Source organism: Sardina pilchardus, chromosome 13 (genome assembly GCF_963854185.1).
Source record: "Sardina pilchardus chromosome 13, fSarPil1.1, whole genome shotgun sequence".
Lineage (NCBI taxonomy): Eukaryota > Metazoa > Chordata > Actinopteri > Clupeiformes > Clupeidae > Sardina > Sardina pilchardus.
This window is the reverse complement of record NC_085006.1, coordinates 1,003,445-1,027,023: the sequence shown is the minus strand read 5'-3', so window position 1 is coordinate 1,027,023 and position 23,579 is coordinate 1,003,445. Positions and strand designations below refer to the sequence as shown.

At 44.1% G+C, this 23,579-nt stretch overlaps 1 protein-coding gene across 1 annotated transcript; it reads left to right on the top strand.

Annotated features, from left to right (window-relative positions):
- Positions 1–4,137: 4,137 nt before the first annotated feature.
- LOC134099994 (uncharacterized) lies at positions 4,138–15,469 on the top strand. Its single transcript, XM_062553042.1, has 11 exons — positions 4,138–4,177; positions 12,386–12,522; positions 12,667–12,889; positions 12,998–13,073; positions 13,205–13,464; positions 13,759–13,833; positions 13,976–14,046; positions 14,240–14,325; positions 14,767–14,970; positions 15,056–15,142; positions 15,438–15,469. The coding sequence occupies exons 2-11, from the start codon at positions 12,389–12,391 to the stop codon at positions 15,467–15,469; spliced, it is 1,248 nt and encodes a 415-aa protein (XP_062409026.1). The 5' UTR covers positions 4,138–4,177; positions 12,386–12,388.
- Positions 15,470–23,579: the final 8,110 nt, after the last annotated feature.

Below are 23,579 nucleotides of genomic sequence, written 5' to 3'. Positions count from 1 at the left end.
ATTTGTGATCTACCAAAAAGTGTCCCAATTTACCTTATCTCACCCTAGGCTAAATCATAAAAAAAATGGAAAAAGGTTCGCACACTTGAAATCCTTCTTTTTTGATTTGATTTGGTCTTCTTCAGATTAAAATTCAAGTACGTGCGCTATTTAACCCCTCGAGACCGACTGCAGTCTGCTGACACAGCCAGACGACTCTCCCAACCCATTCATTCGTTTTGGCCGATATAATCCATTCATTCGTTTTGTGCGTAGGCCTATATAGATTCCTGCATGCTGCATTACCGTGACCCTTAGCCTACCTTGTGGATGATTTTTTCTCATTGGAATACAGCAGGACAGAATGCCTTTTAACAAACGCAAAAGCTGAGATTGTTGGAAGGACTAGGCTACTCAACAAACTTGTTTTTCGTTTCTGGGAGATCTCGTTATCGTTTTGGATTGTCGGATTTTTATACTTATTGTTTGGACTTATGGACAATGAACTTTGAGGGGTGGTTGTTAGTGCTTTACAAAGCTTTGTGTTAATAACTAAGGCCCTTTCCGAAACCAGCCCCTAAATCCTAACACTACACACTTCCACTTCGTTTGCGCGTTCACGCGAGGGTCCGCCACATTAAGTATCATCCGAAACGAATTTTGAGTCGAGTGAAGTGCCTAGGGAGAGGGGCTACCACGCCTCCAGGAGCAAGTCAGCATCGATGCTGACTTGAAACGCAGGTGCAACCGTTTTCAAGTGTTCGTGCAGCTCGTGTATCTCCCTGCCAGTTGTTTTTTGGTCCGTATGACGGCATTTACAGACAAAAGCGTGATTTAAGCTATACATTGTAACAACTCATGTTCAGTTTGATACTCAGTAAAATGTGCAAGATCGTACAGAAGTAGGCTGTAATATTTGAACACATGTGCAGGTCGCATTTAGGCCTACAGCACTTTTATAATTTGATGTTAAATAAAGCATAAAATGCAACTCCTCACTCATAGTAATGAAAGGAGAGAAGAGGGATGTATATCCTAATACATAGGGGTGTCCAGAACATCTTAATTGGCGATTTAATATATATTGGCTTCATAATTTCTATGAAAACGAATATGACGTCAACTTCCTTCTCCCTTCAAGCGCATCCGAAATGTAGCGCTGTTTTTACCCCCTAACCCTTCAAATGCGAGTGTTCTCCGTACCCACGAGTGGACTTGAAAAGGAAGTTCACTCGCTAACCGAGTCGAAGTGAGTAGGGATCCGTTTCGGAAAGGGCCTAAGTGTCGGTCCTCCTATCCTTCAGCTCACTGCGCGATGCAGTTGCGCATAGTGGCCACGAAGTCATTAACTGTTTACGACACAATACATGATATTTGTGTTTTTCGTTTCTTAGATTTAATGCATGTTTGACATGTAAACAGGCCTTCAGTCCGTTAACTTAAGGCCTTCTTTTGCATGGGGTTGCTCGCATCCGCCCGTAACCTAGACTATTATGTGCGTAGTGGCTGCATACTCTTATAATAAGAGGCAAATTGTTACAGGACAACTTAAACTGACTTCCCCAATGCTTCCCCGCAGCACATTACATTTTAATATAGGCTAATATAGGATGAACAAAGTCTATGCTATATTAAATCCAGTAGCCTAATAATTCTATGTGCCACGTCCGATTTCGCAAGTGATGTAGTAGGCTACGTAAACATCGACAAACGTCTGTGAGACTACCCATTTCATGAAGAGTAATTGTCTTGTGCGATCATTCCCCCTCCCCCACACTTGTCTAACCAGTTCACTAGACATTATAGCCTACCTGTATGCGGCATTGGACGATTGCCTCCCTCCCCCCTCTCTCTCGACAGACACTTCCTGACACTAGGGCTCGGGATCATGACATCAAAACTTCGCGGGCACAGCCACATTGGCAGCTTCACTCCTTAGTTTACTATGGATTACTATGGATTTACTCCCGCCTTTTAGTGTGTTCCTGTTACTTAGTTTTTGCCTTCTTGGTAGTATGTTGCTGTGTAGTGGGGTGTAACAGTGCAACCCACGATCGCAAGAGGAAAAGAATAAATCGCTACTATTTCTGCTTCTTGTCTTGTGCATCTGAATGAATGGATATTACGTTCAGTGCGCTACCAAATGGCGGCGATATTCCTAGAATGCGAGGCGTGTGCCCGAGCTCTATTATGTAAATGTAAAAATGTGTGTGTGTGTGTGTGTGTGTGTGTGTGTGTGTGTGTGTGTGTGTGTGTGTGTGTGTGCGCTGAACCACGAATTCACATATTAACTTTTCTTTTCAGCAGACATCGCAATCATAAAAAAATCGCAAAACTTTTAAATAAAATAATGCCTCTTGTCTTAATGGGTTCCGGAGGTTCGTAGAGTAAGTTTTGAACCCCGGTCGCTGACGTATGATTAAGATGCCTCAACCATTTACGCCACAGTTCGAGTGTCAATTTCTTCGCACTTAGCCAAGAAATATAAAGGATTCAGTCAGTCGAGTTCATTTAGCCTATTCGCGGCATGCACTTGAAACGCCGATCAAAAGTTCTGACATGTTAAACTGACGTTAGTCATTAATTCACCACATGATAAAATGCTGTTATATTGACGCACAGTAGCCCACGGTAGTCTATGTCTATCTCTGAATCAACATGAACATGCATAACGAGATCCATATAATTCTAAGTTGCTAGAAACTTCTTTTGCGGAGCTAGGCCTACTAGTCGATGGTTACAATGAATCACCCTCACTGCCCTATCGCATATCTGACCATCCATTGTTATAATGTTACAAAATGCGCGATCTTCTCCAATCATGTAGCCTACGGTTATAAGTAAAGTGACATGATAGGCATGTAGGCCTATTAAAGATATTTCTGTTAAATACGTTTTATTTTCAGTTGTCAAAAGTGGTGGGGACAAAATCTGTGATAAAGTGCTGGGTAAGCTAGAATAGAATAGAATAGAATATATACTTTTTTGATCCCGTGAGGGAAATTCAGTTCTCTGCATTTAACCCAATTTAACCGAATTAGTGAACACACAGCACACAGTGAACACACAGTGAGGTGAATCACACAACCCAGAGCAGTGAGCTGCCTGCCCAACCAGCGGCGCTCGGGGAGCAGTGAGGGGTTAGGTACTTTGCTCAAGGGCACTTCAGCCGTGGTGGACTGGTCGGGGATCGAACCGGCAACCCTCCGGTTACAAGCCCGATGTGCTAACCAGTACACCACGGCTGCCCTGCGTCGCGATGCACTAACCAGTACACCACGGCTACCCAGCGTCGCCGGTTAAAATGAACATGCCTCCGTTTTAAAATAGCCTATAGGCCTACACATTTCTAAGTATTCCTAACATAAATGTAGCCTAAATGTCCATCTTGTCCATCTCTTTCGTCTTCGCCTTGACAATAATAGCCTATTCACGGAAATGCGGTCTTGTAACCGTAATGAATTAATGAATTAATCTAAGGTTGCCTATATCGAGTCTTTCAGGTTGAATTGAAGGCTTCTAAAACCATTTTCATTAATTTCAACAATGGTTTATTGAAACGTCGTTTGATTATAATTTCGCCAGTCATCACCTTCATTTTAATGATTAAATGAGACGGATTAAATGAGACGGATATGCGGAGCATTTCTCTCCCTCTCCATTGACCAAAACGTTGCTCTGGCATCTCTGCTGGACTGACTGAGTTATAGGCTACGTCGAGTGAGAGAGCCAGCTGTGAGGTACGCTGTAAAACATTCGAAAACTCTGAAACTGCAATCTGACATGCCGAGCGTGATGTCTCTTTTCTCCGCTTGTCACCAGCGCGGTGTCTTCGGGTTTTTCCGTGTTTTCCGGTATGAGCCGAACCTTCCTTTTATTAAGGCGGTCTTATGTTGCCCCCTTGCGGTTGCAGTTTTAATTAAAGTCCCGATGCTTCGGGAGTCCCGATGTGCGGGAAAGAAAGGAGCATTCTCAACCCGTACCATCTGTACCAAAGATTCAAGAGCGCGTTCGTGGATTCGCCCCGCTCTAGAATCTTTGATTTTAACCAGAGACACTTATATATGACACTTATATATATGCTTTAAAAAGACTTTGTTTTAACTGCACTTCATCAGACAGCAGCCAGTTTAGCAGTAATCCAACAATGGACGGACATGGGCAAGGTCAGCCGCCGCCACCACCGCCACCATCCTCTGTAAGTATACACATTTCCTTGCCCTACACTTAGATGAGACTTCTTCATATTGTCTGACGATATTCAGGGTGAGAGTGACGGTAAAAACAACATCTGAACACCCTAAATAAATTACGCAGCCGTTAGCAAGTGGCTAGGTTAGAAGTTGACGTTACGAACTCCGGCTTGTGTTTAGCTGCTAGCACTACTGACTTCAGTAAGGTTTGATCTGAGACAAATCATCTCTTATGGTTTCCATTTATCATGTAGCAGCTATGCCATAATTTCATAAATTATAAAAGTGATTGATGGTTACACCGTCTGTGATAAAAGCTTACCAGATAACTAAGTACAGTTATAGCAAATGTTGTCAGTGTTTCTTGTAATAGCTAGCCATTAACACAGTTAGCAATCTAGTTAGCTGCTAGATCATCAATGCCTTACTATGATGATTATTAACGAAATAGTTTTCCCTGAACTGTTAATGAGAATATGTGTATTTGAAGGGGAAACAATAAAGTATTTTTTTTCCTCGGTTAATTCGGTCGCTAGAGGTGGATTAACTAGAGATAATGTGACATTAATGTGATGTAATGTCAGGTACTGTCATTTTTCTATGAGGTACTCTGTGAGCCTGCTCAGAATGTTACACAAAGTTAGCGCGAAAATCTGAATTTTGTCTTGCGCATTCCAAAATTGACGTCTCAAAATGTAGGCTAGTGGATGGCGCAAAGACAAATCGAATGAATAGGTCGTAATGGGACGTACAGCACTGCATTTTCATAATGCCCTTCCACCATTGTTGACTTATTGTTTGTAATGAAACAACATCCAATTCTGTGATACAGATATAGCTTTGCTTTCTTTTATTGTTGTTGGGAGTTTTTCAACCATGATTGTAACAAGTACAAAATGATGAGTTTAACATTGTAAGTGCTAGGATAAACGTTAGCCAGGATAGCGAATAACAGTGTTTGGCAGCTAAAGTTACTATTTCTTATTCTGATAGGATATGTTTTGACGATGTTACAACTGATAAGAGCATGACAAATAAATAGTCTACCAAATAGTGAAAACAATAACATATTATTAACAGATTACTTGTATGAAAGACTCTTATTTTGTTGAGGTGTGGTTGCCTGGCGACGCTCCCTCGTGCAGTCTCATGTTTAGGTTTATCAGACGTTAGTAGTATTACCAGAGAGTTGGTCATGACGTTAGCTTGATAGAGATATTAATACAGAGTGAGTTTACTACCTTTAAGTTAAAGTTGTGTGCGTCCATGACAACAAAGTAAGTAAAAGTAATGTTCGGTTATGTGTATTGTAGGTGGGATGGGTTGTTTACGTTAATATGCAAGTGACTAGCATGCTAAGCGGAGATTTAGCATTCAGGGGATGAGTGAATGCTGTTTATGTTACGTGTGTAATTAATACAAGTTGTGCTCATGGAGAGATAGCGATACACTTTATTTAGTAATCATATTACTAATAGCATTTTATTTGGTTCTTTACAGACCACACATTCATATACGTATAAGTTTATCCACACTCATGTGGAACCTGTTGGAAAGGATAATAAAGAAACTATACTGCTTCAACCGGTGTTTTGACTGACGCCACCCAGGCGGCACAGATCCTCAATCCCATACAGTCCTTTAGCCCTCAGTTACATTATGGTCCTTCGAGCCGGATGCTGTGTTGATTTGGGAACAAGATGGAAGAAAGCAGCGAAGCAGTTAGACCAAAGCGGCACACACGCCTACCCAGTTACCTAAATGACTATGAGCTTGATACAGCCAGCTATCAACATTCTCCTAAAGCAGCGGCTATGCATGGACACATGCAGGAAAGTGAGTGGAGACCCAACATGGGGGGACCAGTCCAGATGACACCCACCGCTCGCTTACACACTTCATACTCCAGGCGCCAGGTGCAGTGGGACCCAGCCCTCGAACAACAAGAGGACGAGTACTTCCCCAGCCACGGTGCAGAGCATGGTAAGTGGCGTGAAGAGCACCAGGCATTCTCTCCCTCTTCCCCTGAACATAGTGAAGAAGACTTCACTGCTGCATGCAAAGCTGAGCTACAGGAGATTCGTAGAGAAAACATGAATCTGCGCCAATCCCAGGAGTATATGTTACGAAGCATTGCCCATCTCAGAGATATGCAGAAAGACATGAAGTCACTGACCGATACAGTTAAGGTTCTAGGTGACATCAAACAAGAGTACCAGCAGTCAGAGTGGCCGCTACCTCCAGCTCCAGTAACTGCGCCAAGCGCCACAAACGAAGAGGATGACAACAGTGATTTGGCACCTCCCCCACCATGGCCACCAATAGAGCCATTAGAGCCATCATTAGGCTATTATGATAAAGAAAAAATGTTTTCAGCCATAGACAGGATGATGGGTGAACTGCACCTCCTGAAACAGGGTGCAGCCGCTGGCCCAACAATGAGAAGCAGTTTGCCCTCAGCTCCCGGAGCAAGCTATTTTCCCAGGTCTCCGCTGCCTAGCAGGCCTACTCCATTCCAACCATCGCCAACCCGCCTTCTAGCACCCGCAAACCATAGAACACGGTATAGCCCTGGTCCACGCCCTGGATATTCTCCTAGCCCCCGACCAAGCTATGCACCTCCACGCCAAGGCAACCCCCATACATCCACCTCTGAAGAGAAAGTGTACAGAGGGCCCAAGCCGAAGATCCCATTCTTCTGTCATAGAGACCCAATGGAGTTTGCGAGACTAAAATTAGCCTTAGAAAATCTTTTGCCTGCAGACAGCACTGAGCTATTCAAATATCAGGTGCTCATCGATCACCTAAAACTTGAAGATGCCTGTCTGGTTGCTGATTCTTACCTCAATTCGCCCACTCCCTACTCCGACACAATGGCAGCCCTAAATGAGAAATTTGGACAGCCGCATCATGTGGCTTTGAAGAGAATAGCCACTGTTATGGAGTCACCAGAGGTCAAGCGTGGTGATGTCGCAGCCTTCGAGAAGTTTGCACTGCAAATACAGTCCCTTGTAGGTATGCTCCAGACCCTAGGGCCTGATGGAGATGTGGAACTTCAATGCAGCTCACACGTTGCCCGCCTCCTCACAAAACTCCCCCCTGAGCAGAGGGCCGACTTTCGTCGCCAGATGCTTCAGCGACCAGGGGTCACATATACCCTGATGGACCTTGCAGAGTGGCTAAGATATGAGTCCTGGTGCCAAGGCTATGAGGTTGAACTGACAAGCAAAGTTGAGGGGCAACACAGCTCTAAGATTGAGAAGAGGCAGAACAGACATGGAGCTTCTGTGTTGCACAGTGCAGAGGGCTCTACAGCCACAGCTCTGTCACATCAACCCCCAGCGTCGTCTGAGAAGAGAAACATAGCAAAGTTCTATTGTCCATACTGTCAGAGCTCAGAGCATTTTCTGAATAAGTGCCAAGCTATCCAAAAACTCACAAGAGAACAAATGAGCGAGTGGATCAAGGCAAACAAACGATGCTGGCGCTGTGGGAGGGCCCATCTAGCAGCCCAGTGTGATCTCAAGAAGCTCTGTGAGATATGTCAAGGCAAACACCTGAAGGTCCTCCACGAGGTCAATAAGAGAGACATATCTGAGCCACCCGAAGAGGAGAACTGCTTAGTCAGCACTGCCACGGAAGTCCTCTACATCGACCGTCCATCCGATTGCAGTAGAGTACTACTGAAGGTTGTTAAAGTGCTGCTTAGCTGCCAGGACCGTACACTAGAGACGTACGCTGTCTTAGATGACGGCTCTGAGCGTACAATGCTACTCCCGGAGGCAGCCAAACAGCTAGGGCTAGAGAGCACTCCTGAAGATCTAAACCTGCGTACCATAAGACAGGACGTCGAGGTGCTCAAAGGTGCATGTGTGTCTTTTCGCTTATCCCCAGCTGCTCAGCCAAAGAAAAGCTTTAGGATTACGCGAGCCTTCACATCACAACGCCTCTGTCTAGCTGAACACTCGTACCCCATCGTGTCCCTTCAGAAGAAGTACAAACACCTTGTTGGTCTTCCCCTCAAGCCGTTTAATCGGGTGAAACCTCTCATACTCATAGGTGCTGATCACCCTCACCTCCTTACCCCAGTCGAGCCTGTGAGGATGGGCCCACCAGGAGGGCCAGCTGCTATCTGTACTCGGCTGGGATGGACCCTTCAAGGCCCCACCCGGCTGGTTCAGCAGACCCTGACACAACAGCAGTGCCTGTTCACCACGGTCTCCCCTCAAACAGCTGGACTGATGGCAGATGTCCAGAAATTGTGGCAGGTGGATGTGCTTCCATTTCGGAGCGACAAGATAGTCGTCCGATCGAAAGAAGACCAAGAGGCAGTAGAGTTGCTGGAGACAAAGACGACGCGTGTGGAGATAGAGGGTGTATTACGATATGCGACTCCCCTGCTGCGCAAACGTCAGATCCCCCTTTTCCAAGCCACCAAGGAGGCAGTCATGCCGAGTCTGAGGAGTACAGAGAAGAGACTGGCAAAGGATCCACAGCTCGCAGAGGCGTACTGTGAGGAGATCCACAAGCTGGTCAGAGCAGGATCAGTTATGAAGCTCAGTGCAGACTTCTCAGTAGAGGGCGAATCATGGTTCATTCCCCATCATTTAGTGAGGCACAATGAGAAGAATCGAATAGTGTTTAACTGCTCTTACCAGTTTCGTGGCCTCAACCTGAATGAAGTTTTACTGCCAGGACCCACTCTGGGTGCCTCTCTTCTTGGAGTCTTACTGCGCTTCAGACAGTGTGCTGTAGCCATTAGCGGTGATATACGGAGTATGTTCCATCAAGTGAGGCTCCTACCCGAAGACAGGCCACTCCTCCGGTTTGTGTGGAGAGACATGAGACGAGAAGATCCCCCAGATGTGTACGAGTGGCAAGTCTTACCATTCGGCACAACCTGCTCACCATGCTGTGCCACGTTCGCACTTCAGCAACATGTCAAGGAGCACAGCTCCTCTGAAGAAGATGTGAGGCAGTCAGTAGAGCAGTGTTTCTATGTGGATAACTGTTTACAAAGTGTTGCAACAGTTGAAGAAGCCAAGCAGCTCGTAGATAAACTGCGTAAGCTACTCGCCACTGGTGGCTTTGACCTTCGCCAGTGGGCAAGCAGCAACCCAAGAGTTATTAGTCACTTACCGAGAGAGGCCAGGTCTGACAGCCTTGAACACTGGCTTTCGCAGGGTGATGCAAACCATCCTGAATCGGCGCTTGGACTTATCTGGCACTGGGAGTCTGATCGCCTTGGCTACAAGCACAGACCCTTCGAATATGGAGTCCTGACGATGCGCAATGTGTATAAGGTCCTTGCCCGACAATATGACCCGTTGGGTTATATTCTGCCATACACAACGCGGGCGAAGTGCCTTGTCCAACGCCTCTGGGACAAGCAGCGCAACTGGGATGACCCACTCCTCCCCCAAGATCTGCTGCAAGCATGGAATGAGTGGGAAGCGGAGCTACAGGTACTGCCAAGTGTGTCACTGCCTCGACCGTATGTACCAGCAGAAGTTGATGTGCTCACCAGACAGATTCACATATTCTGTGATGCTTCAGAGAAAGCTTATGGCTCGGTCGCATATCTACGGTCTGAAGACACACTAGGAAGAGTTTACCTGTCATTCCTGGTAGCCAGATCAAGAGTGGCTCCGCGTCGCCAAACCTCAATGCCAAGATTAGAGCTCTGTGGTGCTCTTACTGGTGCGCAGTTGGCCAGCCTGTTGGAGAAAGAGCTCACGTTACGCATAGACAAGACCATATTATGGACAGACTCCACCACTGTGCTAACGTGGCTCCAATCCGAATCATGCCGGTTTAAAGTATTTGTGGGCACACGTGTGTCTGAAATTCAAGAATTAACAGAGCCCAGCTGCTGGCGCTACGTAGACTCGGCCCAGAATCCTGCGGACGACATAACGCGGGGCAAGACTCTAGATGAACTTGCAAAGCCCAACCGCTGGAGTCTTGGGCCGCCTTTCCTGCTGAAAGAGCCAGAGGAATGGCCTGGAAATCCGTCCACAGTATCAGAGCCTGATCCGTCAGAGTACCGTAAGTCTACATTCTGCGGGCTGACGTCAACAGATGAACAACCTGGTGCTGATTTGCAGAACGCCTCCTCCTGGAAAGACTTAGTTGAGGCTACCGTACAGGAGCTTCATGGGGCGGCCGATCAGCCTGGTGTCCCGTCAGCATCTGACTATCAAGAAGCAGAGGTGATAATCTTGAAACGGGCGCAACAAGATAGTTTCCCAGAAGAGCTGCGCCTGCTCAAAGCTGGTAAGCCTGTACAGCGCAGCAGTCGTCTACTTACCCTGTCCCCGGAGTTGGATCCTGGAGGAATTATACGAGTTGGGGGAAGACTACGGCGAGCAGAGGCGCTAGAGACCAGCACCATTCATCCGATCGTCTTAGATCCTGCCAATCCAGCCACCAAACTCCTGATACAGGATTTCGATGCTCGTCTCTGCCATCCGGGGCCTGAGCGTGTGTATGCCGAGATGCGACGCACTTTCTGGCTCCTCCGTGGGAGAGAGGCCATCCGACGCATACAGCACCACTGCACAGAGTGCCGTAGGTGGAAAGCCCGTCCCGTGGTGCCTAAGATGTCAGACTTACCTGTCGCTCGGCTACGCCTCTTCAAGCCGCCATTCTTCTCAACTGGTGTTGATTGTTTCGGGCCGTTCCAGGTGAAGATAGGTCGCCGCACAGAAAAGAGGTGGGGCATTATCTTTAAATGCCTCACAACCCGTACTGTGCACTTCGACCTCTTGCACAGCATAGATGTCGACTCTTATCTGATGGCCCTCAGAAGGTTCATAGCCCGTAGGGGGACCCCTGCAGAGGTCTACTCAGATCAAGGGACCAATTTCAAGGCCGGTGAGAAGGAGCTACGTGAAGCTTTCAGTAGCATGCATCCAGAACTGCAGAAGCTCTTGGCAAAGCAGAAGATTGCCTTTCACTTCAACCCCCCTGCAGCTCCACATTTCGGTGGAGCTTGGGAACGAGAAATAAGATCTGCAAAGACTGCTCTGTACACTGTGATTGGAGCTCAGTCAGTGTCGGAAGAAGTGCTTTACACAGTCTTGCTGGAAGTGGAAGCCATCTTAAACTCCAAGCCTTTAGGCTATACATCATCCAGTATAGCCGATGAGGATCCAGTCACACCAAATGTCCTCTTGATGGGGCGGCCAGATGGTTCACTACCACAAGTGGTATACCCTATGGACAAGGGTCTGACCAGGAAGAGGTGGAAGCAGTGTCAAATCATGGCGGACCAGTTCTGGGCAAGCTTTATACGGAATTACTTGCCCACCCTCCAGCTCCGCCAGAAATGGCACGACACCCCAGAAGACCTCACTGTGGACGCTGTAGTCCTAATGGTGGATACGCAGCTTCCTAGAGCAAGTTGGCCCGTTGGGAAGATTGTCAGAGTCCATCGGAGTGTAGATGGTCATGTGAGGTCAGCAGACGTTCGGGTAAAGGACCGAATCTACACCAGGCCCGTGGCTCGACTCATCCGTCTGCCCGCCATCCCGGACGAAGATGGAGACCAACCGTCGTCTGCCGGAGACCCGGCTGATGAGTCTTTCTGATGAGCAAATTGCTTTCGCAATTTGGGGGCGGCTGTATGAAAGACTCTTATTTTGTTGAGGTGTGGTTGCCTGGCGACGCTCCCTCGTGCAGTCTCATGTTTAGGTTTATCAGACGTTAGTAGTATTACCAGAGAGTTGGTCATGACGTTAGCTTGATAGAGATATTAATACAGAGTGAGTTTACTACCTTTAAGTTAAAGTTGTGTGCGTCCATGACAACAAAGTAAGTAAAAGTAATGTTCGGTTATGTGTATTGTAGGTGGGATGGGTTGTTTACGTTAATATGCAAGTGACTAGCATGCTAAGCGGAGATTTAGCATTCAGGGGATGAGTGAATGCTGTTTATGTTACGTGTGTAATTAATACAAGTTGTGCTCATGGAGAGATAGCGATACACTTTATTTAGTAATCATATTACTAATAGCATTTTATTTGGTTCTTTACAGACCACACATTCATATACGTATAAGTTTATCCACACTCATGTGGAACCTGTTGGAAAGGATAATAAAGAAACTATACTGCTTCAACCGGTGTTTTGACTGACGCCACCCAGGCGGCACAGATCCTCAATCCCATACAGTCCTTTAGCCCTCAGTTACATTACTCTTTCAATTACAGAGAATGGTCGAGACAATGGCCTCTGCACTATTAGAGGCTCTGTCAAGGGCCACTACCCCGGCCCCCATCACCCCTGCCCCTGCCCCTGCCCCTGCCCCTACTGACATCCCGACTAGAGTAAACAATTCGGTGAAAAGGTAGGCCACAAATAAAAAGTGTTTTTTTTTATATTGTTGGTATTTTTTATAATAACCTTATACTGTACATATTTAGCGTTTATATTTTGTATGAATTATACTGACAGCTCCCTTGAGTATTGTTTTGTCTCTCCCATTTTATAGACAGTTCCCGGGCATGTTCCAGCCTCGAGAGGCCAAAAGAGGAAAGGGCAGGTTCTGCAGCCCTGCAAGAACCCCTCCGCCTCCGAAAACTATAGACATGTCAATTTATGTCTTACCCAGGCCCGCTGATGTGACACCAAAAGGGTCTCAAGACTTGCTGTTGTCACGAGCAGGCCTGGGTAGGAGGCTGTTGACGGTGTCAGAGGACAACAACCATTCTGAGGTTTAATTTTTGTTTACTGTTTACTTACAATAACAATTTATGTAATTTCCCTTGACAGTGCCACTCAATCTGCTCCTCATCAGCCTTTTATAACTTTTGTTTTATTAGATTGTGTCCCTGGTGGAGAAGGAGTTCTCCAAAGTGCAACCGTTGGAAGGCCGGTGGATGTTCTACAAGGCTACAGGTACTGATCACAGAATTGATATTGGGGCAATTCCGTGGAAAATGTACTTACTGAGCTGGTATTCCTACAGCTGATTTGATGTTCCCCACTTTCCCAATAGTATGATATGTGATTCTGTGTTTCTGATTTAGGAGGCAGTGGCCAAAGGAAGTTAATGGTGGTTCCCTTAGATGCGGAAGGCTACACTGGGCGGCAGTTAAAATCTGCTTCTAACAATGGGAAGAACGTTATTTTCTTGGCTCCTGTGCAGGAAGAGTTAGACACTGAGCCACTGCCTTATAACTCTGCAGAGTTTGCCCGCATGCCACAGGTGGCCTGCCTTGTCTGCAATCACAGCATGCCATTGCAAATGTTGACTTTGCATGCAGAGAACTGCACAGCAACAGCAGTTGTAAGTGCTATACTTTGATTCAACATGAATGTTATAAAGTGATTAGTCTATTGGATCAGACTCTTTCTCTTTGTACAAAACATCTGAACACTCTCAATAGGCATACTTTTACTTCATGGCTGCTTTGTTTGAACTTATAAACTGTTAGAGGTGGGGGTAAAAATCTATTTGATAGTGCTGTAGTGAAATTTAACATTGTGCTGTTACCTGGCTAAGAAGTTATGGCATACAACCCAATAATTTGTCTGAGTGCACACTAACTTTGTTGTTATATCATTGGAAAAAAAAAAAAAGGAGCAGGAGGATGTGGTGACTGTGTATGATGATGAGGAGGACACTGACCACGTTGGCACAGCAGAGGAGCAAGGGGTAATTTTAAATAACTGTATTTGAAAGCAAGAGAAAGTGGTGGTGGATTTGATTTTTGTTGTTTTTTTACATTTCTGTGTTCACATTTTTTTGTATGTTATTAAGTAATAGTTTGATTTAGTTGATATTCTCTTGTGTACAGGTATGTCCTGTGTGTGACACAGAATTCCTCATATCCGAGCTTCCGGATCATGCCAGCCTGTGTGCAGAATGGTAAATCAGTAAATCAGAACGGTAAGTAAATTAGCACACCTCTGCTGAGGTGTGCTAATTTATGGTAAATGTAAATAATTCTTTGATGCCCAACTTTTTCTTTGATTTTCTCTGTTCCACACATCAGGGCCATTTGGCACGCGAATGCATAACTAATCACAATTTTATTTGTTTGTTTTATTTCTGTTGTAAGTTCCTACAGTAATGTCCCAGTGGCTGACATGGAGGTCCCAGGACCATCCCATCCCAGACCGTCCCAGGCCTTGCGTGTTGCACCAGGTAACAAAGCAACACAAAAAATATACATTATATTCCAAATACGGAACTTGAGTTGGGATGACAGTGAAGCTGTCTTGAAAGTTATTAAAGCAACACTAAAGAGTTTGTTTGTACTTTAAAATAATGTTTCCAAACTCATTTCAATGGTTCATCAACTCGTAACAGGATGAACGTACCAGATCGGGCAGTGGATCTGTAGTTCGACGGAATGAGACATAAGAAACCACAAATGCTTCGATGTTGCAATACATCATACTTTCATAAAATCATGCGACAAACTATACTTTGTCTGTGGACATTGTTATATAAGCCGGTGCTGGATAAACAAATAGCGATAGTGCGACAGGAAAAGTGCTTTAGTGTTGCTTTAACGGCAACCTGATAGAGAGGTGTAATAAAGTGTAATAATTATTACTCATATTCCTTGTTTTTCCCTTACAGATTGGAAAACTGCAGAAACACCGATCGAAGCCATGAAACAGTTCCTGGGGGAAGTGAAAGAGGGAGCACAACATCTGCCGCCTTTGCAACTTTCTTTGGATGCGGGTGATAATGATGAGGAGCGAGACAGCACCTTAATTTCATTTTACAAACAAAGGAGAGACAAGAGCCAGTGGGCCGCACCTTTCAACTGTCGTATTATAGGTATTTGATTGCACACAGTAAAACAGTATGAGGAATTTAAAGTTGGACATGCAATACTGAAGGCAGGACTATCATTTCATTTCAGGGGATGCTGCAGTTGGTCTCGGGGTGGTCAGGCACATTCTTTCCTCATCAATGTCAAAATTAAAACAGGGATTTAAGAAGAACATGGGTTTGTACATTATTTTTTAACAAGCTGATAAGTTGATGGGTACCATTGCAAGGCTGATGTTCCGTAGGACGTGAGGGTGTGTTGGAGGGATGGTGTTTAGTGTGTCAGTAGCAGTACATTGATAACAGGGAGTGCAATGTGTAGTAATGCAGTATGTAAAAGCAGTGAGTCAGTAGCATGCAAGTGTGAGTGAGTGATTGTATGGTGATGGTGGGGGAAGGGGATGGTCATGTATATAATATAATGGAGTGTAATGTAATATAATGTGTTTGTGCTATGTGCTATGTGCGCAAAGCAAGTATGTACATGGATTGGAGTATACGTTGAAGTGTATTAATTACTGCAGAAGCGTCCCCTAGTGGGCCCGTCGTGACTTTCAAAGTTAAATTTATGTAAAATGCTAGCCAAACATCCAGCTCATATTGCTAAGTACTAATATTGTATTGTGCGTACCACTTTTCAGCCGTTTACACACAATAGTTCACCAGATGATCATTTTGAACGTACCATGAAAATTCCCTATTGTTTACACATGGGGTATGAATGTCTATAAAGTTGTTTATTAGCTTGCTCACCATGTAGAGAAAAATGGTAACCCACACATACGTAAACACAAGCTAATATTCTCAAAATTTTCCCGACCACATAATGTGCCTTTTCCATGTAAATTGTTCATGAAAAAAAGCTTAAGCTGTCCTCTTCTAGATTCTGTGATTTTCATTGGCTGTCAACCAATTATTTGTCCTGAGTGACAGTCTTTTGGACCTATGGTATCATGTTGGTATTCAAATGTGCCATGCCATATCACTTCCCAGTTCTTGCCAGGCTTCCCAAAAGTGACGGACACCTTTCCTAACGAATAGTACTCGTTCTCACAAAAACGTAGGTAGCCATTTAAGCTAAGCTAAGTTACGCCAGCAGTAGGCGCAGTCTACTGAATTCGTAGTGACTTAGTTCGAACAATATACTGTCTGTAGCTGGTCTACATTACCTGTCAACACCATGGCATGGCGGCTAATAGCAATGTTGGCTCTATGGAGGATTCAGATGAAGATATGCTTTGGTGCACGGGATCGATGCTGTCCTTGATGGGTAAGTGATTTTAAATACATATCAATTCATGTCATGTGCATGAGGCAATGTATAGTCATATTAACCTACTGAGACCCGGGGTGTAAATTTGAATAAATTTTTCATTTCACTGAGTTATTTTGGATTTGTAGGGCTTCATAATCATACAAAAAAAAATCACATTTGTACAGCAAGTAGTTTTTGAGAAAAAAAAATGTCCTTGTTTAGGGACATTGGGTCTCTCTATTAACTTAAAATACAATGAGATTGCCAGTCCAGAAAGATTGTGAACATTCATGTGTGTTACACAAGTGCCTATAAGATTCAACTATTCAGAAAATAGTTTGGTGTTATTGAACAGAAATGACCTGTAATTGATTTGGTTAAGTGTAGTGTTTATTTGTAAATGTTGTGTGTGTGGGTCACACCCATGTGGAGAAAAGTCTATCCAAAATGAATTGAAGCAAAGCAGTTCCGCTCTATTTGTTTCTTATTTGTTTAATTACTTATTTTTGTAAATCCTTAAATGGATGTATTTATTCAGGCTACTCTAGTAGGCTATGTCTATGTCCACACTTTTCACCTCCATTATTCAGGGTTCCCACAGAGGTCCCCACAGGGTCTTATAAAGTCTTGAAAAGTCTAAAATTCTGAAACTTCAAGCCTTAACGCGCCTTAAATACGGGCCAGATTTCCATATAAGGTCTTACATTTCATTCAGTCAAGTCTAAAAAATATTTGCAATTCAACAGAGAATAATGTATGTGAGAATGGTCTCATATACAATATATTGAGGCCTCATCTTAGAGTAGCTTTTTTTTCTAACTCGTTAGTTCAGCTCACATTTGGATATAAAAAATATGAATAATTAAGGGCGTGGTCAACTTGATTGACTAGAAGAGGACATCACCCCAGTTTTCCGGTAAGTGAGAGGGTTAGAGCGGACAGTAATGAAGGATCTTCTAGCTTCCACAGTGGGTGTTACATTGTGATGGCCGTTTTCCTTCACAAGTTGCCTGATTCACGCAGCTGCCTGAAATGTAATACAACGTATCGCCAGAAGGTGGCAGTAGTGTCCGCTGTAACATTGCGGCGGGATTGATACTACTGTAACCTACATTATTATTGTTGTGTCAATAATTCACCAAAACTTTAAAAGGCATAGGGTACTGAGAGATTTTGCCATTTATTTTGGACAAAAAGAGGGTTACACTGGGTGTACTTTCAAAACATTTCAAGATGCAGTAAGAACATCAATAGTGGCTATGGGTGTATGCTCAAGGTAGGATAGTTTACTAAGGTGATGGTTTTTACTATGTGTCGACATGTCTAATTTAAACCCAAAGTGATTAATGCTGGCATTATCATTGCTATCAGGAAAAAACGTAACTTATGCAAGCACATAAATAGTTTGCTTAAGATGTCCAATATAATAATTATTTGTCTGAAATATCTTAAACAATTCTGTAAAAAGTATATATGGCCTAGACTAATTACAAATTATCACAATAACTAGTATGTGTTTAGTGAGAAGGGTCTGACTGCAGAGCCGCAGAGCCACTACACTCACGCCACTACGTCACCATGTACAGGTTGGAGAACCTGAGAAGAGATTACTCAATGTGATTCCTGTTATTTTAACTTTCATTGCCCTTTTTGTTCAGCAATTTTTTTAAACCTATCGCTAACGCTGGGTTTCCACAGGGCATGTCACCACGCGCCTGTTAAAATTTCGCCCGAGGGGGGTGGTCACGTTTCGGCTGAGTGACAGGCAGGATACTTTCGTTGAAAACGGTGGTCAACGGTAGCTCAACAGGTTAGCTTAGTGGTTAGTTAGCGAGACAGTAGTGCTTCAGATTATATTCAGTGGTTTATCTAGCCCAAGTATGTTCAGGTGGCATACACACAACAATCCGTTTTAATGTTTTTATGTTGACAACAAGTCATGTTGTACAGAAACGCGATAGTAGTTAATATCAGTGTGTTAGCGATTTCGTTGCTATGTGTTTTCAATAGGTTATAATGGGTCAACAAGCTAACAAGCTAACTCTACCGTTAGAGAGCTTACGTTAAACGTCGATACTGACTGATGACTTGTACAGATCATTTTTACAGTTACAAATGATGTCTACAGTTTCAAAACATGATATACACTTACAAGACTTTTGTAGTCTATTTTAATTCCATAATATTACAAATCTAGAATGAACGGAAGTTGAAAACAGTTCAGATTTCCGGGTTATATCAGTGATATCCACTGCGCATGCGAGGCAAATCTAGCGTGACGTAGTGGTGGCGTGACGTAGTGGTGTGGCTACTGCGCATGCGCGGGCGTGACGTAGTGGTGGCGTGACGTAGTGGTGTGGCTACTGCGCATGCGCGGGCGTGACGTAGTGGTGTTGTGGTGGCTCTGCGGCTCTGCAGACAGATATTATTAGGTGCATTCGAGTTCGGAAACGGCTGACTTCGGCTGGCTGCATACGTCAACGAGAGCTTGAGTGTCACCGGGAGGGGCGAAAGTTTTAGGTGCAGATGGTCCCGAACACGATTTTGCAAATTTGACAGACGTGATTCGCGTGAGACCTCGCGGGAGATATCGCGGAATTTGTGTGCATTAAATACAGTATTTAACTTTCATTGTTACTCATTAAAATGAGCATGATGACTGACGAAATAAAGTGATATGAAGTAGTTTAAATAAACCACTGTTATCATACAGTTACAGGCCTGCATTGTAGCACATTAATTAAATATCAAGTGTTTTCCGTGTGTATATGTAACCAACAGCATAAAATAGCAGAATATCAAAACCTTTTCAGTAGGCTAGCCTACCGCTGTTCCAGAAATCACAAATAAGAAGGTATCCCTTCCATATCTGTTCATTTTAGTACCTTCTAACGTAAGGGGCAAAGATTCTGCAACAGAACAAGATGGATCACTTTTGACAAGCTCAGGTGTCATCCCAGACGCTGGCTGTGCTGATCCTAAAATGTTAACTGCATCCATCTTGCTCCGCTATAGAATCTTTGGTAAGCAGGCAGAACGAGACCCCTGTCATAATCGTCATGGGGAGATTCCTTCCAAACCTGTTCCAAACGGACCTATCAAGTCCTTGAACTGACGTCATGGGGCGGGATACAGCCGGTTGCATGCACGAAAAGGCAAATGCAGAATTCGACTGCAGGTGTCTTCATCCCGCGAGTTTTGAGTGACGTGACATGGTCGCATTTTTGTGACATGATAACAACTTTTCTTCAAGTCGAACAACACGTCTAACCAGCATGCACTGCATATGACTCAAATTACGTTTCGACTGCATGCGTTTGCAGCCGACTTGACATGTCGAGTGCACCTATTAGGTGCATTCGAGTTCGGAAACGGCTGACTTCGGCTGACTGCATACGTCAACGAGAGCTTGAGTGTCACCGGGAGGGGCGAAAGTTTTAGGTGCAGATGGTCCCGAACACGATTTTGCAAATTTGACAGACGTGATTCGCGTGAGACCTCGCGGGAGATATCGCGGAATTTGTGTGCATTAAATACAGTATTTAACTTTCATTCTTACTCATTAAAATGAGCATGATGACTGACGAAATAAATTGATATGAAGTAGTTTAAATAAACCACTGTTGTCATACAGTTAACAGGCCTGCATTGTAGCACATTAATTAAATATCAAGTGTGATTTTCCGTGTACATGTAACCAACAGCATAAAATAGCAGAATATCAAAACCTTTTCAGTAGGATAGCCTACCGCTGTTCCAGAAATCACAAATAAGAAGGTATCCCTTCCATATCTGTTCATTTTAGTACATTCTAACGTAAGGGGCAAAGATTCTGCAACAGAACAAGATGGATCACTTTTGACAAGCTCAGGTGTCATCCCAGACGCTGGCTGTGCTGGTCCTAAAATGTTAACTGCATCCATCTTGCTCCGCTATAGAATCTTTGGTAAGCAGGCAGAACGAGACCCCTGTCATAATCGTCATGGGGAGATTCCTTCCAAACCTGTTCCAAACGGACCTATCACGTCTTTGAACTGACGTCATGGGGTGGGATCCAGCCGGTTGCAGGCGTTTCAAACTAGATGCGGAGAATTGCGCAAAGTGACTGTTCGCGTCTTCATCCCGCGAGTTTTGAGTGACGTGACATGGTCGCATTTTTGTGACATGATCACAAATTTTCTTCAAGTCGAACAACACGTCTAACCAGCATGCACTGCATATGACTCAAATTACGTTTCGACTGCATGCGTTTGCAGCCGACTTGACATGTCGAGTGCACCTATTGTGTTTAGTGGTTCAGCTGTTGCGCGTCAATAGGCTACATTGCGCGAGCGGCCAGAGTTCCATTTTACCTCTCCATGACACTTTTGAGTTGACTAGCCTACCACACACAAAAATAGGTTAGAAAATATTCTGAATACATTTAATTGCTTTACATCGAGTGGCCAGGATCACAACATCAGTTTATATAATAGTTCCAAGGCATTAGCCTACTTACTAGGGTTATTTCCACGTTTCACTGGTCAGATACAAAAGCATATACCAGGGCTCTTCAATTAGCGGCCCGCGGGCCGGATCCGGCCCCCGAGATACATTGTAGTGGCCCTTGAAGTGTTGGCTGATGTTATATATGAGCAAATCCTTATGATCGGTAGAGACGTAAATAGCTGGTGGAAAACGCGATAATGGAGGTGCAGTGATAGGCTACACTGCGAGTAGCGCCTATAAATAATATTCTGTGTGGTGCGTTGCCGTTGTAGGCTACTTTGTTACTGGATATTATACAAAGAGGTGCCTTGCTTCGTTTTTACGCAGCGTCACCAACATGTTGACGTGCGCCAAATCCAAGCTGTTTTCCTCAAAGCATGAAACATTTTTGGTGCATGAAATCTCACCGGTAGTGTGCCTCTCCAGTCCAAGCAGATCCTCGCGAAAACATTCGCCACTCGTCATGTAGCTATTGAAGCAAATAGGAGTCGGTTTAAAAGTTTAACTTTGGTGGCATCATTTCTGTTACATGCTCTCACTCGCTCTGAGGCCACTGCACCTCAGCCAACTGCACGTAACGTTTTGACCGAGTTGAACATAAGTTCCATCTTAGCTTAGTTTCAACGTAAATTGCCACTACGTTGGAGTATTATAAGCCACTAACATTTTAACGGGTTGCACCACGCAAATAGTTTCAATGTGAAACTAATACACATCCATCGCCTTGATGTCAAGTCCACTGTAAGTAACATTGATTTGTGAACACGTTCATCCAATTTAAATGGTGGGAACGTTAAATGTATGTTGAGATGAGTTACATATGCGACCGATTACGCACATTTAATTCATTTAAACACTGTTTGAAACCTGTTTGTGCCCATTGGAAATTGTATGGACCTAGCAGTTACTGCGCAAAGCTCAGATTCCATTGCTGTTAATGTTATCACAGATTTCATATTAGTCATAGCAATGCAGATCCTGTGTCACCTTCCCAATGCCTACCACTGTGGTAGTCTGGGCCTGTGGCAGAAATATTCCCAAAACACAAATACAACAAAATAACCACAAAATAATTATGCTTTTACAAAATGCAACATATTAGCAATATAGATCCAGTGTCACCTTCCCAATGTTGGCCTACCACTGTGGTAGTCTGGGCCTGTGGCAGAAATATTCCCAAAACACAAATAACCACCAAAAAACGATATTATCAGAGAATGTCTAATAAGGGACAGGCTCTGATATTATGCATTTACAAAATGCAACATTTGAACACCCATATTGGTGCTGTTGTAGTTTATTGTATCTACATTTGTACGTAATTACTCATATTTCAAACGGTATTTCTCTGGCCCCGCAGTTGTGATACTTTTCATGAACTGGCCCCTATTACAAACTAATTGAATAGCCCTGGCATATACGATCCCGACGGGAATAGAACCTGCAACGTTACACATGTAAGTCGTCTGCTTTAACCACTGCACTAACGTGCGGTACGCCTGATGTTGAAGGTTTATGAACAGAGTTATAGTAGCCTACCAACACGCAAATTAACGCAAAGTAACACAAGAAGCAAGAATGAGCCCAACAGGGGAGTCAGTCTTTTAATTTATATTCGCCTACAGCATAGCGCAATCTTTGAGCCACGAGAAAGGGGGGAGGTGGTATCTCTACCCGCGGGGTCAGAGCTGGAATCACACATTCTCTTTCTGAACCAATGTGTGCACCTTGATGATGGAGGCGCTTCACATGACGAAACTTCAGCTCCACCAACACACGGAGCAAGAGAGAAGAGGAATTGAATTTATAACTGAGACTGAGTCATGCCTGCAAGATAGGCCTATGCTTAAAAGAGAGAATCCTGCACACTGTCCATTACGCATGCACACTTTTAGCCTTCACAGTATTAACGACGTTTTGTTCATAAATTCACCTGAGGAAGGTGGATTTGACCATTATTGAACATTAATGATGATATTTTATTATTTAACTTTATAAGCAATGTTTTATTACTGTATGTCAGAACTCAAAGACCTAGGCCATTTTTAATAATCCATCCCAGGCTGATCAGTAGCCTATTAATCATCAGGCCTCTTTGAACAGTTAGCACTGTAGGCCTACTCAAGTTTTAAACGATGGAAAACAGTGCAATTTACCCTTTTCTGAAAAATTACACATATCATGCAGAGTGCAATCACAGCTGAGTTGCAACAACTCCGTTTCAAGTGCAGCGAATATCAAATAAACTCGACTGACTGAATTCCTTAGATTTTTGGCAGCTGTTAATATATTCAAAATCATGCACTACAACATCAAAGATAATAGTAGACTAGGCATGGTAGCTACTGTTCTTTGATCAACGACCAATATTTAGTCCTCTCACCAAGGGCGTAGCTTTGGTCTCAGCTTTGGGGGGGACACCCAGAAGTTAACTTTTACTGAGAAAACTGTAATTCGTTTTTGTTTTTGTTTAGTTTAGGGTTTCTCAACGGGGGCGTTCGGACAGTGTTGGGGGGCGGTGTGGACGAGGCAGCATAGAGGGGGGCGCTCGGGCACAAATGGGCGTGAATCACTGTTATTCATCTCAACTTTCAAGTACCTGACAGTATACACATACAGTGTTCATTTGAATTTTGATTAAAACAATGTCTTTGTGCAAATTATTGACTTAATGTCAATGCTAGTTGTTTCTCAAATTATGGGCCGCAGACCGGCACCGGTCCGCAACGTGAACACTGCAGGCCCACGGAGCCACAGAGAGAAACTAGATGCACCGCATAGCGGTACACAATATGACCGCCGCTCAGTTCTGCATTCTCTCCAAAACGAATTACGCTTGTCAACTTTCCTGTACCTCCGATTTGTGCAATAT